Below are 16,632 nucleotides of genomic sequence, written 5' to 3' on the forward strand. Positions count from 1 at the left end.
CTGACTTCTAATAATCTTTCCAATTTCCTCCACACCACCGCACACAAGGAAGAAATGCTCAAAACCACGTTTATTCCATGTTTGGGTATTCCTATTATTTCAAGATCCAAGAACTTTCTTAACTCTCTTCTCTTATATTTGAGTATTTATAGGCTTTAAAGAATTAAGTATTACACTTTATCAATAGTAGCTTTCATATATGATGTGATGTTTTCATATATATGTACATACACATATCTCCTCTGAGACTTTTTGGTTAAAATATCACAATATTACTTAATAAAATGTTAAGCTTAAACTTATATAGAAAATTTCTCCAATCTACTGTGTCTCTCATAACATCTAAGCTACCTAACACAGTATTGAACATAGAGTTGACATTATGTGCCTCCTTATAAACTGAGTGATTCTCATCTTCTGATACGATTTCAGTGTACTAGGGTTATGGTTTTCATGACTGAGCAATCTTGCACATTTTTTTTTTTTTTTTTTTTTGGCCATGCCGCGTGTCTTGCAGGATCTTAGGTCTCTGACCAGGGATGGAACCCGCATCCTCGTCAGTGAAAGAGCGGAGTCCTAACCACTGGACCGCCAGGGAACTCCCCATGACTGAGAAATCTTGAGTACCTGTGTCTTAGACTTTTGTTAATAATATTAAGTTCATTAAATATAGGATGTAATGAAGAACAGACAATATCTATAAAATAAATAGAATATGTAACGAGAAGTTTGGTAGTAAATCAATAATTGAAAATTTGGAGAAATTTCAGTAACAGTTTATATGTGCATTTATATGTATACACATATACACTTATGTTAAACTTCCCCTACAGTGAATGTTACTTCTCTTTACCTTTTAGAACATAATGCAAGTAGAACAAAATGTCAAATGAAAGCTCACAGCACTCAAAATACGGTATAGATGCCAAGCAAATATAATAAGAATTGAAGTGAAAATTTGAAATACATACCAATGGACAATATTCAGAATGATCAAAGAAACAAAACAAAAAAGGGAATCATTTTCATGCTAAAAAGAATACTGTGATTGCAATAATTTAGCCCAGACTTCTCTCCAGAGTTCCAGACCCATACATCCAATGACTGCTATTAGATATTTACACTTAAATATTCCAAAGGAACCTCAAACTAACCCATCCCCAAACTGAAGTCTTTATTTTGCACTTAAATATTTGTTCAACCCATATTCCCTGTAAGATAAAATATACCGCCATATATCCAAACATTTCAGTCACGCTAGATTATCTTATTCTTCCTTTTCCTTGCATCAGTAATATCCAATCGATAACTGTCTTATAGATTCTACATCTTTAAATAACTTCTCATGTATCAACTGCCTCTATTGATTCAGCCCATTATGATCTCTTAACTGATCTATGCAATATCCTTATAAATGATCTTTCTGCTTATATAGCTCTGCTCCATTTTTTACCTAGTTTCCAAAGTAGTCTTTCTAGAAACAAATATCTGATCATGTCTCTCTCTTGCTTTACATGCCTCAATAACTTACACAATCTTCAGAAACCCTGCCCTGCCTTCTTTTGCCTAAACTTGTTTGAAGCCATTTTACCACATTGTTTCCTCTGCCTGTCATATTCTCTACACACAAGGCCAACATATTTCTGGTTTTTAACGTTCAACTCAAGGATCATTGCTTCTGTGAAGTCTTTCTTGAACTAATATCCATACTGCTCAGGTGGAAATAATAACATCATCCTTTGTGATTCCATTGTAGTCTATATATACATAAATTATGTATATATAGATTTCTCATAGCACCTATAATATCATTGAGTTTACTTGTTAAACTCACACTAGAAAAAGCCCCTGAGGATGGGGGCCATTTTGTGTGTCCTGTTATTTCCAGCACCTAGAACAGTACCACACAGCATGTGCTTAATAAATGTGTTGAATGAATGTTCAAGTTTTAGTCCAAGTGTTACTTCTTTCATGAAGCTTTGTCTGGCTATCTATTTGAAACAAATTTTATTTGACTTTATACCTTTGTAGAATATATTGTTAGAGTCATCCCCATTAGCACATAAACACAGCATGTTACCCACATATTTTAACTCCTCTGTGATACTGATAGCTTGTTTAGGGCATGTATTAGGTCTTTAGTATTTTCCATAATCTAGCACATTGCTGAACTCAAGATAAAAATAAAATACTTTTAGAATTATGTATTAAAAAGCTGAAAACAAGTTTTAAGCCTAAAATAAATTTAAGTACAAGTTATGATTAATTTGTTGATTTAATCTACCTGACTATATATAAATATACATATATGTGAATCTGGAGTTAGTTACTCAGTTATGGAAAAAATGCATATACACCTATGACATAAAATTAATCATTTTATTTTTATCCATCTAATTGGAGCAGTTGCTGTTAAAAGTTGAATATACAACTACCTAAAATAAAAATGCCTGCAGATTTAACATTTTGTTAATATAGGAAGAGAATGAAAAATTATAAAATAAGTAAAAAACAGTAAAAAATTTCTAAGGCAAGTTAGATAAATGAAAAATAACAAAGAAAAGCAGTAGAAGAGACAGACCTGCATGTCTTCTCCTTGTGGAGTCCACTTCTTCTGTGATCACATCGTATAATGGACAGACATAGACAAAGGAGATGGATGTGAGTGGATGTACTCAAAAGGTAAAAAGTGACACTGAAGGAAAGGGCCTCAAATCATTTTGAGAAAAGATCCTGTGCACAGTTGTAGGGAAGATATAATCATATACATACCATATTAAAAGAAAAAAAATATGGAAGAACTGATGGTGAACTGGTTAAGTCACTATGGGTTAGCAGGATCAGAAAAATAAAGTTAGTGTAGAAATAAAGAGGATTCAAAAGTTTACAATTATTTATGGACAGCCAATCCTGAACAGTGATGCTGAAGAAAGATACCATTAGTAAAAACAACATTACTTGTATGACCATATTGTTTAAGACATTACTGAGTCCATTTAAGATCTGTGAAAATGCTTTTAGAATTTTTACTTATCATTGAAAGGAAAGAACTTAATCGAATCATCTTAAAAAGAGCAACAAAAATAGCATGAGCAGACTTCTGTGCCATTTAAGTTTCCTAAATTGATGAGTACATACATGAAAATAAGTATGACCAATAGGCCAATAATTCACTGAGTTACTTCAGTACAGAAACATATTATTATAAAAATATTCTAGAGAGTAACAAATATAATAAAACTCAAATAAAAAAGAGTAGCTGAAATATATGGCTTTATTTAAATATTAAAGATTCAAGTTAATCTTCAATTTAGACAAATTTTCCTCCATCATATTCCCTTAAGAGGCTTACTTATTCAGAAAATTCTTACAGACACCACATAACAGATCATTGATGTTCCCATTTAAATTTGCCCATCCAAGTCCAACATCTACTATAACAGATACAGCACATATTTTGGAAACACTTCTTTACCCATTGGTAGTGGAGAAGTTCAGAAGACATTTTATACAGTGATTAAGCAGGAAATGTCTGCTAAACTGAGCACTCTAAGAAAACTTTTTTCCAAAAGATATTAATGAGTTAGTATTAGTATGACTGATACAGATAAACAATATAACACAAAACCAAAATGTCCTATTTTAATTACCTTCTTAGCTTCAAATTAGGTATTACAAAGTTCTTAATTCAAAACACCACATTCATTTCTGCAATACTTGTATCATAGTTTCTGAGCGATTTATAGAAAAACATGTTATATCAACATATTTGGAATAGTGATATATTGAAATGATAACTCTTGAGAGAAATCTTTCCAATAACAAGTTTATCTCTTTCTCTGAATAGTGAGAAAATGAAAATTTTCCACTAGGAAAGAAGGGCTGAGATATCCAAAACTTTTTTTCTAAGAGAAAAGAGAAATCCTAGTATGTATTATAGAGAACTGAAAAAAAAATGACACATTTTGAAACTTAACAATGTCATTTTGATTATTACGTGAGCACACCTTTGACCTGTTCAAAATTAGACAGTAAATCTCATCACGATTATATTACAAACTAGACTTTGCCAATAGGATCGACCACTAGAAAAGTATTATCATCCTGAAATGTACTCCTACATTAACATGCTATATGCCATATTTTCTTTTGCATCCCCAGTCCACCCATTTCTCAAAGAAGATAAAATAGAAAAATCTGAGATATATTAATATCATAGGTTTATGCTGAATTGTATCATATTTTGCATTATTTTTTATAGGCAAAACTTCCCTATATACATATTTACCACACTACTAACGAAGTTTCCACACATGCTAAATTGAAGTTGGTATGAATTGGATGAAATAACTGCTTAAGTATATTCTACCTCTAAGAAAACATTTTATTTTTTTGTGGAAAACATAAAAACAACATAAATAAATATCCTTTCACTACCTAGTATTTTCCTGTATCTTGACTATTTTATAATGGCACTGAGGCAATATTTTTCATGTTATATGGATTCAAAACATTCAAATTTCTTTCCAACCCATTTATTAATTTATTATAGAGATAACTGAAGCACACAGAGTTCAAGTGACTTACCCAAGGTCATAAAACAAGTTCAATGGCAGAACCAGAAATAGAACAGAGGTCTCCTGATTACCAGGTCAAATTTCTTTCTACTAGATGCTATATGACCCAATAAAAACATGTGAAATAAAAAGTCTAGTAAGGGAAAAAAATCTTTTTATGTTGATACCTGAACTGGACATTTTATTACATAGTATTAATTAGAACCTTTTTAAAAAGAGGTACATGGTACAACTATGCAAGTAATTCACCAATACTTTTTACTCTTGTGAGGAATATGTAACTTAGCACCAACAATTTAATTGTTTTTAGAAAATAATACAAAATTTATATTTTAGAAAAGGATGAAAATGAAAGATTTTGACCAGGATCTCACTGTTAACTGAAAGTGCCCATTAAATCATTTTTCCATCACTTATGTGAATATGATCCATTAATAAATAGATCATAATTAATCTTACATAAAAAATCACTTAACTTTAATTAGCAGATAGAATACTAATTTAAATCATAAAATTTCAATGTATAACTTTCAATTATACCAAATATATTTAAAAAATTTTTGACTTTCTTTTCTTCTTCGTGGTTACAGTTTTTAATATATACTATTTGTGTTAAAACAGACACATTTAAAAAGAGAAACTATATCCTTTAAATAGCTAGGTCTTATTTAAATGACAATAAACTATAAAAACTTATTTCATATATATTATTGTAATGAATTTCAGACTTCAGTGAACCTTGAAGGAGGTAAGAGTACCCCCTTCACTCTTCTTATCTCCCTAATTTTCCTTTAATCGTTACTTTGCCACAGTCAAACATTCTACTTTCAGTGCTGTTAATGGCAGTTCTAATGAGAAATCTTTCCAACACTTCATTTAACCTATAACCAGTTAGAGTGATTAAAGATAGTAAAAGTATACCCTCTCTTAGGTGTCTATTACTGTCACAACTATGGCTGGATCTTAGTTTCAGATTTAGAAAATATAAAAACTTTGTAATAAGAGTGTACAGTATTTGGGGGAGGTTCATTACATCACATGAGCTAACAAAAGAGAAAAAATATTTTCATATACTACACTGAAAGACATTAATAAAATATAATGAATAACTCATAAATATCATTTATGGTAATTATTTTGGCAAAATATTTTTAAATTTAAAGTATCATCAATGTGCAAACTGTAAAAAGAATGGTCCTTAATCAAGCAAAGTAGTAATTATATATATATATATATATATATATATATATATATATATATATATACACACAATAAACCTGTCTGTATTGGTCCTTAAAGTTATAAAAATCTACTGAAGATAAACAGATATATAATAAAATACTCATTTTCATTAAGTTATATGGTGTAAAAGTAAGTTTATGAGGATGAATATAATATCAGCTTTTATGTAAAATTTTGTGCAAACCAAAATTTTCCTTGCTAATATAGTGTATCAACTACCATTATATTTCAAATGAACACATCTCAAGTTCAAACAGAAATAATAATCTGTAATCAACTTAATTTAAAAAGGCATAGACATGAGGCCTGTTTATGCATAAATGCAGTTTTTAACAAGGGTATATGATATCTATTTGAAAATCTGTTGACTAACAACAGACATAATATTGGTTCTATTATCAGATTTAATTGTACTTGAGTAAATATCAATATATATTGTATAGAAGGAAGTATTCTCTTAGAAAGATTCCAGACAATGAAACAGAAGCCTCAAGACTTTAAGTGTATATTAGAACTTGCACGTAATTAAAAGTTAATCATAATTATGAGGGCTTTTTAAAGGTCATAGGAGCCTTAGAATGTTTCCTTTGAGGGAACGCAAGATACCTTTCAAAATAAAGCCTAAAAAAGCATCTACTTAGTAGGCGTCTCAATGATACAAAGATCAGGACAGACCTAGAATATAAAAACAAAATATTTACCAAAGTTTACAGATTTCAAACTAAAGCTTCTCCACTGTGACAAAAATCTTGTTGAAAAATTCCTCAAAGTTATTTGAATTTATTTTCTAAACTAATTATTACTTTCCGTAATTTTGCCAACAACCATAAAATTATTGAATATTTACAAAAGCATCTACCTGCCTATTGAAATGAGCAAAGTACAATCTTTTAAAATATTAAGCTATTTTTAAAGCTAACAAAAATGTTTCTTTTTTAAATGTTTTGTTTCCTAGTTCTAGCTGTGCCAGTTTTTTTTTTTTCTGATTCTATCCTTAGAGACTGACATGTAATGCAATTTTAAATGCAGAAGAAAAACACACTTAGAGTATTTATTGAGGGTGTTTAAAATAATTGATTTTCAAACTATAGGATGCTATATCATAAAAAAGAAAGTCACTTAAGTACAGGCTTGGCCTTATAAACTTATCTGTATGTTTAGAGGAAACTGAACTAACTTTAAATGAGCAACTAAATTCATAAATCATGAAATCTCACTTTATTCCAGGAGAACATCCTTGTTAACAAACAATGCTGTATTTACATCTGAGGGTGTTAGTAGTACTTAATTCCAAAATTCTGTCAGTTGATTTGTGTTCTATAAGATATTTACTTAGCTTGTTTTACGTCACTTTCTTCTGCCAAAAATAAAGTACATTCATTCTACAACAATCCAGAAATAATCAGAAATTACCAACCTGCTAATATTGACCAAGAACACAACCTCAATTATTTTTACCAGATTAGATGAATTAGACTAGCATCTAATTAGAAGACTAAATTATAATATTGATTTAGACTGAAATAAATTGCTTCTACTTTAAAAACATGTCAAATTATTCAATAATGAAAGGAAGCAAAAGTTCATAACACCAAAATAGTCAAGAAAAAATTTAAATATAAAATTCACCCACAAAATACACCTTTGAATATTTCATTTTCCTGATGATAAATTTTATAAAGCATAATTCCAAAGGTTGAGCTAAGTAAAAGAAAATCCCTACCTTCACCATAGTTAGATATCCATAAAGAATACAATATGGAAATGTCCAGGTTGGAAAAAATTAAAGGTTAATACATTAAATCATAACAATGCTAAAACAAGGGGCTTATGCACACAAAAGCAAGTAGTAAAACACAACTTGTTACTTTGAATATTTTCAATTTCCAAAATACTGTATAATCATACAGTAACCCAGCAAAGTGTTTCATTGCCCTCACTTTTCCAGAAAAACACAAGGATTTATTTTCCAGATAAGATACAGCAAGGTAAGTAGCATTGTCATGATTCAGGATAATTAGAGAAAAAGTAGCTAAGTCAATTCTAGATTTTCCTAGACATAGCATACCTTCTACTTAGAAAATGACAAATCAAGGTGGGCAATCTTTTTATGAATAGTATCAAGTAATCATCAAACATATCAGAAATTATTTATAATTACATCTCAAAGTAGATTCTGAACTATTTAAGTCCAAGACTTTCTTACTTTGGAGAAACTGAGAATCTATATCAGTTCTAAAACATTCATTTAGTCTAACTGAAGTTAGCTTTCTCACCACACTACTTTTGAGTTTAAGTAAAATATGAGATAAAATATTTTATGTAAAAATATGCTCTTTTCCCAGATACTGTCCTAGTTACTAGAAGAACAGATAAACTCACAAAGCAAATATAATAAATTTCAACAGATTAAACTTTGTTTTCAATCTTTAATAACACTGCATTACTGTAGGCCATAGTATTCTCATCTAGAATCAGATAGCTCATTGAGAAAATAAACAACAGATTTTCCATGCTCATATGTCCTTGATTTGCATTAAGAATGTTTTGTTAAATTTACGGCCTAAACAAAATCTAATCCACATTCTAAATGAGGAAGACATTTAGTGATTTACTCTGAACATCAGCCATAAAATCTGGGTTTTAAAATCATTTGTAGAATTCTTATATTTTATGATCACATCAAAAATACTAATATGATAAACATCATTATCTTTCCCAGGGATTTTCATCTACATTGCTGTCAGTTAAGTTAGAAATCCGGGGGAAAAAAATCACCCATTTTGCTCATAATTCTCTCAGGACAGCCTAGTTCAGAGATGTATTTTTCTTAAAAGAAGCAGATACTAATGCATATTACTTAAAGTTCATCTAAGTATTTGTTAACCCATTTTCTAGTCTATATGATGCCATTTAGTCCTCCAGTTCCATAGTCTTATATTTAAAATAAAAATTTCAAGTGATGTTTTAATTGTTAGTATACATCCTTAAAATGGCAAAATTCCGAGGTATTGTTCTTGATTAGATTTTCATAAAACAGCAAAAGAAAAAGATAACGATATATGCTATTGATACATAGCTAACTTTGCATCTTGGGTTTGGGTTCGAGTCCTTCCAAACTTTTTCTAATGCCACAATTGATTACTACAATAATCATCTGATGAAGAATCCTTGACTATTAATGGAAGATGATCTCTTAGATTTTAGTGAATAAAAATTATGTATTAAACCCTGATTACAATTACTAAATTATTAATATGGTAGATGTATCTAAATATAAAACAAAGAATGAATCCAAACATGTCTTCTGTAAAACCCAGGCTCATAAACATGTTATTGAAATGCAATTAGCCCCACCTGATATCCCACTATTTTCCTCCCATTCTATCACTCCAAAGTTTCAATAATTAAAAATATTCTCAACATATCCTACCTCGCTTTTAGAAACAAACAAATAAAAATATTTATGAACACTAAAATTTAACACAGCATACGGCCTTAGCATATTGCATACTTACTCACAACATTTAGGATTTGAATTTCCAGGAATTTCCCAGTATATAGGAAAATGCACAACTGCCAAGATTGAAAATCTATAAGCAATTTAAACCATGACATTAAGGCACTCTAATTACATTAATTTTCCTCTACTGCACACATAGTTTACACTCAGTTAGAAGGCCTAAGTGATAAAAAATACATGCAATATATGAGAATACACAAATTAATAATATCTAAAGGAAATTTAAAAAAATTTTGTGAGATTTAAAAATATGTTTAGCCAAATATTGCATTCTTTCATGATTTTAATAGTCAATGTAATTTATTTACCATAGATATATATGGCCACAAACATATTCATGTAATCAGAGATGATGGCAAACAAGACAAATAAATAATAATTTATGACCGAGGATAACCTACATCACACAACACAGCAAGGAGACACTTTGAGAGTAATAGTTTTTGTTGTATAAATCATAACATAAAACCCATTTTATACTTTGTTTACTTTTTAAAATCCTCTGAAATATATTAAGCTAATTATTATTTTCCAAATAAGTTAAGTGATTCTTAATTGAAGATCTGAAAAAACATGTAAGATATTTTTCTTACAACTGCATGAATATATTTAAATTTGCAATGTGAATTCCAGTTTATTTATTTATTTTTTTATTTTCAGTATGTAACTGTTTCCCTAAAAGAGAATTCACAGATTAAGCCATTTGCACTATGGCATTTTTCCTTGCTCTCCAGACTTATGTAACATAATACTTTTGCTCAAAACATCCTATTCTCCTTAATAGCACTATCACAATTATAATAACTAAATCTTTAGTTATAATTATTTTTAACTTACATATTTTTGCCAGAATGTAAGCTCTATGAGGGCAATTGCGGCATCATTCTTGTCTACCGCAGTAACTCAGTGCCTACCATAATGCCTGGCATGCGACAGGATAGCAATGAATACTTGTTAATAAATCAGTTTAATTTATATATTGACATATTTTAAACTATATGTTTCAGAGATTTAACATGAACCAAGTTACCACATAAAAATACATTAACCCTGTTACTATAGACTCAGCCATTTAATGATGATAGTGTTATAAAAAAATCCATCTGTATTCTAAAATTTTGAATGAAATTTTCATTGTACTCTTATCCAATTACTGATTAAAAGTAGTACTGATTATTCAGTTGATTGGTTATCTCTGCATTTTGCTTCTCTTCCTTTTACTCCTGGTTCAAGTTTTTGTCCTCTGCTTAATTAATCTTATCTCCCCAAAAAAGAGAAGAAAGAGAGAGAAAATAAAATCACTTCATTTCAATTTATGGGTAGAATTAATGGTTTGAAAAGGCTCTTTATTGAATTAGAATACTATGCTATCATTCCATCTTGGTTTTGTTGTAATATTTTTAGCTCCAGAATTTGTAAATAAATCATTACCAATTGGTAAAATATCTCGATAGCATTTACAATTAAAAATAAGGAATAGCCTATGAAGACAAACTTTAACAAAAAACATATTGAGCTTTCTATACCACTTTTTTAGGAATGTAAGCACCTCTCATGAGGGTAGTTTAACTTGGATCAAAATAACCAAATATATAAGTTATCATTTGTGCTTAAGTGAGTCATTTTTTTCCTAAAGAAATAATGTTAATAATAAAATAGTTTTCCCAAAAATATGTGTAATTAGTTTTCTAAACAAATCTTGAAATAAAGTTTTCACCACTCTAATCTAAACAGACTCTACACAGTCTAAAGTTCACACCAAAGTGAGAAAAATGAGGTACAACAAGCACACACATATTCAAAAAGCATGAAATGCAATGCTTATCGCCTCATGCTTTCAGGGGCTTTCCAAATCCTGACAAACCTGGCTCAGATTGGTGTTTCTTTTTCGGCAATGGTTTGTCATCACTTAATGTACCATTCACCTTTTCCTGCTGGTCTTCCCATGTAACTTCTAGTATAAATCAAAAAAAATAATCAGAGTTTGTCAGAAACATTAGATAATTTGTGTAATAAGAACCTAAAATTACTTCAGGGATCTAATTATTTTTTAATTTTTTCCCCCTAAATTCTCCCATAAACTTTCAGTAGTACGTAGTTAATGTTTTAAATATAGAAATGTGACACTTAAAATTGTTTTATAGATTTCAAAATCCAAAGCATTTAAGTTTACTTCCAGGAAATTCTAAAATCTATTTTCAATAAAAGAATTTTTGAAGGTATGAAGAAAATGATGATTTAAATGATTTGTCAAATAAAGTTTTCTTCTAAGTTGATATTAAATAATTTTATTTTAGAAATAAACATTTTGCTAAACATTATTTTAATGTGGTAAAATGAAATGTTTATATGGAACTAAAATGCAGCGATTTTCATATATATCAAGAGAAAATCCGTAACATTTTAATATATAATAAGATAAGATGGCTATTTATTTTACTACCATATTTAGTACTTTCATTAAACAACAGAAAAATGTATGTGCTATGGGATATTATTTCAATAAAAATTAGAAACAGTTTGGTATCACTGAATATGAGTTACCTGGCTTATCTAAAATCATTTGGAGTTATCTGTAGCATAATATAATATTCATTCATTCAACAAATATATATTCAGCACCTACTATAACCCAGGCATGTCTAGGCACTGGGGATACAACAGCAAAAAAAAAAAAAAAAAATAGACAAAAACCTATGCTCTCACAAAGTTTATATTCTAGTGGGAGAAATAAATTATAAACAAGATAAATGAGTAAAATATTTTGTGACAGATATTGATAAGTACTAAGAAGACAAACATGAAGTAGGTAAGAAGTAAACAAAATGTGCAGGGTGTGATGAAAATTTTAATAGACTAGTCATGGAAATCCTCATTAAGAAGGAAGGTTTTGAGTGAAGAACTTAAGGAAGTAAGGGAGTTACCCTATGGTTATTTAGGGAGGGCATTACAGAAGAACAGCACATGCAAATGTGCTGAGGTGGGAGCATGTCTGACATTTTCTAGGAAAGCACGAAGGTCTCTGTGGCTGGAGCAGAGTAAACAAAAGGGAAAGTCATAGAAGACGAGGTTAAAGAGGGAATGGAATGGAAAGTGGAGGGAGTACAGATCATGTAGGTTCTTGTATCAAAAGATTCACTGGTCACCATTTGATCTTAATCTCATAGTAGCATTCATAAACACTTAAGTATACACTTGCTTTTCTTTTTAATCACATGCTTCTAAAGCATTAAGTCAAGTAGACAGTTACTATCTATGTACATTTTAATCCCCAGGAAGTTTCACCGTGCCATAAACAATTCTCTGGTACTTATTCACCTCTGGCCATAAATAGTGAAATACTAACCTATTTTAATATTTTAATATTTAATAATATTAAGCTAAGCAAAACATAAATAGGAAGATAAAAATCACTATCAAAAATGAAAAAATATGCTATACTGCAACATCAAATATGGATGATTTTGGATACACCACTTTGATTACTTATACTGCTAGAAATGATGGCATTAAGTGTAAGGGTTTTCCAGTTCCTAGACCTGAAATAAATGTTATTAATAACGGACATTTGTTCTGGTCCAACATAAATCAGTTACTGCAAGGAAACAAACTTCTTGCTGTGAGAGTTAAATTTACACTTTGGTGTGTAGTTGACTCCCTGATTTCCTAATTGGTAAATAATCTGATAAAGATGCAATATAGTTTTCCCAAGTGGTAAACAATCTGGATAAAGATGCTATATTTGAATCAACTGCTAGTGGATAGAAAAATCTTAAAACCTTTAAAGAATATACAAATCTTCTGGCAAATTCCAAGACTAGTTTAGCCCTCTTTAGCTAAAAGAACAAAGGAATCATCTGCTCCTTAATCAAAGTTAACCTGTAGTAACACAAAAACAACAGACTAATTTCCCCATGTTGAGGAAAATAATAAACTCATTTATAATACAGTATTTCTTGATTTTGAATAACCTGCACTTTTGGTTATCTATCAATATATAATATTTAAGATTTCACAAGCAATAAAGGGTTGTTCCTAAAGTAAAATTTTCTAAAATCCTATACATTTGTCATTTAAAAAGTTGTTTCACCTATCACCATTTGATAAAGTTTGTGATGTTCCAAAAAAGAAGGACACGCTACCTTCTGAAGTAAAATTGAGTGTATAGAAGTAGAAATGGCTTGTTTTGAAAATGGTTCAGCCTTTCTATATACCGGTAGAAAGCATTTTCTGAAGTGTGGAGGAAAATACCTTAACATATAAACACTTTCTCTGAATTGACAAACATTTTAGTTGAAAATCTATTACATGGCAGTAACAACGACAACACAAAACTTATAACCATCCATTTATGAATACCAGACAATATAACAATGAAAGAAGACCTAGATCAAGGCTATCAGTGACATAAAGGAGGTAACAGATATATTACTGGGCTGAGGTGGCTTTTAGGAACATTTCTGCCATTAACTAGCTGTATAACCTTAGACAAATGTCATAGCCCCTCTGCCTCTAATCTGTTACATTTGAGGTAAGAAAGCTGGTCTTGAAATTTCTAAGGTTATTTCCAGCTCTAAAATTAGAGTTGCTCTGGCTTCTTATCACTGATTAGTCAGGTTTTGTGGGAGAGAACCTATACCAGAGACGGTAAAATTAAGACACTGAGTCTAGAAGATTTTCCAGAAGTTCTAAATGTGTCTATTATCAAATCCTATGTTGAAACCCAAGTGTCTATTTTAAAACAGAATTAAAGTCATAAAAAGAACAGAACTGACTACCACCTCATTAATTCCTCACCCAAAACACAATGCTAAGGACAGCTCATACCTAGCCCTATTGGAATTTATAGGTCATATAATTAAAATGAAATATTTAATGTAATTAAAAGCAAACTAGTGGGCTTCCCTGGTGGCGCAGTGGTTAAGAATCTGCCTGCCAATGCAGGGGACACGGGTTCGAGCCCTGGTCTGGGAAGATCCCACATGCCGCGGAGCAACTGGGCCCGTGAGCCACAATTACTGAGCCTGTGCGTCTGGAGACTGTGCTCCGCAACAAGAGAGGCCGCGATAGTGAGAGGCCCGCGCACCGCGATGAAGAGTGGCCCCCGCTTGCCACAACTAGAGAAAGCCCTCACAAAGAAACGAAGACACAACACAGCCAAAAATAAATAAATAAATAAATAAATAAAGTCTTTGATCACATCTCCCTTAAAAAAAAAAAAAAAAGAAATAGCAAATGAGGAAAAGCTGGCAATATTAAAAAAAAAAAAGCAAACTAGTTTTATGTCAGGAAAATGCTCAAATTGTTTGAAAAGTGTTTTAGTTACATTAAAGAAAAAATAGCAAAAAAGCTCTAAGTATGCAGCACCTTAAAGATAGTCTTTTCTATTAAAGGACTCTTACGGTAATTTAAAAAATAAAATAGTCTTCTTAATGTTAAATAATAAAGATCTTAAAGTTAAAATTTAAGTACAAAGTGGTAGCCCATGATATTGTACATCTACTACCAAAGAGTAAAAGTGAAAAATGCATAATGTAATTTAATTGTAAGCATGACTTTGAAAGAATATGTCACATTGCTCAGATGCAAACTAGAAATCCATTCAAGTACAGAAAACATTTTGTTCTAGGGGGATAATTGCATCAAGTAAATAGTTGTGAATTTAATTTGTAGATAGGGAAGCTTAACAATTGATTTAATAACTATTAGATAATTTGAAGAAACAATTTACTCATGAAGACTTAACTATGAGGTTAAGTGATATTTTAAAAACCCACATTTCTACAAACTAACTATATTCCAGCTAGTTTTCATCACACCATGTAGCCAATCCTATATCAAGACAACAATTTAAAGAGCACAAATTCCTATATTAAAAGATTATACTTGTATAATACTATGTGTTTCAATGTGCTTTCACATACAGCATCATACTTGATCCTATAAAACACAGAAAGGACCTTCTATCAGGTGGTTTCTACAGGTAAGAAAACAAAGAGCTGATTAATAAGGATAAGAACTAAATAGGTATCTTGGTTCACAAACAATTTCACATGCGCTATCTCATTTGATTCTCAAAATAGCATATTGGGAATAAAAGAGATATGCTAAGATTTCCGTTTCTCAGATGAACTAACTTGGGTTAAGGGCCTAGAGTCACAAAGTTGTTCCCTAGAAAAGGCAGGCCCTGAGCCAACGTTCCAAAACCTGTGCTCTTTCTGTATACCATATCACCTTCCTAAGATTATGATATTTTCAACCACAAACAGAAGATGGCCTTAGGTTTGTATTTAGGAAGCCACAATGACTTGTTTTGAAAAATGGCCGAAGTTTGCAGAAATGTATGAGGTGGAAGGGGTTCTCTCCTAAATCTGATTAGTCAATTGAAGCTCTGGAAATCTAGAAGAAATAAAATGAGTGAAAGGGGAAGAAAAGAAAAGTAAGGAGGAATGGCCTCTAAGAAGGAAAGGAAAGATTAGGAAAAGAAATTAGAAAATACTTGTTTACAAGTTAAGTGATAGAGTCCATCATATAATTGACTACTGAAATAACCTAAATAGTCATATGTCCTCAGTCTCTTCTCTTTCAAATCCATCGTGTTCATTGTCACCAAGTTATTATTCCATAAGACAGATGTAATTGAATAAAATATATGATAAATTCCTTGCTATTTTAAAGTATCCCTGAATCTCTCTCATTTTAATTTTTGTCAAATTGTCATTTATCTAAGTTGGCAGGGAATGCTGTACTTAGGAAATATCTACCAATGCCACTATAAAATCCACTCCTATCTAGATATCAAATTTGGATGTCAAATTTGGAAATTAAGACATGGTATTGGTATTCTCCTCACTCTAGAAGCATTCATGAGAAAACAGAGAGGCAGCAAAACAAAACCTGTCCACACCCTGTTACCCTAAATGCTATCCAATTCCTTGAATGCTTACAGAAGCAAGCATCCATTATAAAGACTGTCAAAATTATTTTATTATTTTTGGTTCCTTTGTAACCTGTATTTTCCCCCCTCTTCTTCCCCTCCTTCCTTCCTCTCCTATTTATAAGGTTATCTATATATGAAATAATGTAGGCAACTATACACTGAGACTCAGAGGAACAAAATATTTTTCCTTCCATCTCATTGTATATCTTTAGGGACTTGACTTGTGAAGGCAGTATATTAGGGTTTAGTTTATAATCCCACAGCAAATGGCTCACTAACAGACAATAGTAGGTTATATCTGTTAAGTTTCCAAAACCAAACCAAACAAACAACAATAACGACATAAGAAA

The 16,632-nt window shown here is 30.7% G+C and overlaps 1 protein-coding gene across 36 annotated transcripts in view; it reads right to left on the minus strand.

Annotated features, from left to right (window-relative positions):
- The window catches only part of RIMS2 (regulating synaptic membrane exocytosis 2), a 597,264-nt gene that overhangs the window by 171,324 nt on the left and 409,308 nt on the right, over positions 1-16,632 (minus strand). For 10 of the 36 annotated variants that reach the window (XM_059902162.1, XM_059902164.1, XM_059902163.1 and 7 more), the window contains one exon: positions 2,582-2,614. The exons of 23 other annotated variants lie outside the window; for them this stretch is intronic. In XM_059902162.1, coding sequence (XP_059758145.1) covers positions 2,582-2,614 — 33 coding nt within the window. Of the gene's footprint in view, positions 1-2,581; positions 2,624-16,632 lie in introns of all 36 variants that reach the window. 3 more of the 36 variants (XM_059902161.1, XM_059902172.1, XM_059902173.1) reach the window with 2 other exon arrangements.

The sequence above is a fragment of the Balaenoptera ricei genome, chromosome 17 (assembly GCF_028023285.1).
Source record: "Balaenoptera ricei isolate mBalRic1 chromosome 17, mBalRic1.hap2, whole genome shotgun sequence".
Classification (NCBI taxonomy): Eukaryota; Metazoa; Chordata; class Mammalia; order Artiodactyla; family Balaenopteridae; genus Balaenoptera; species Balaenoptera ricei.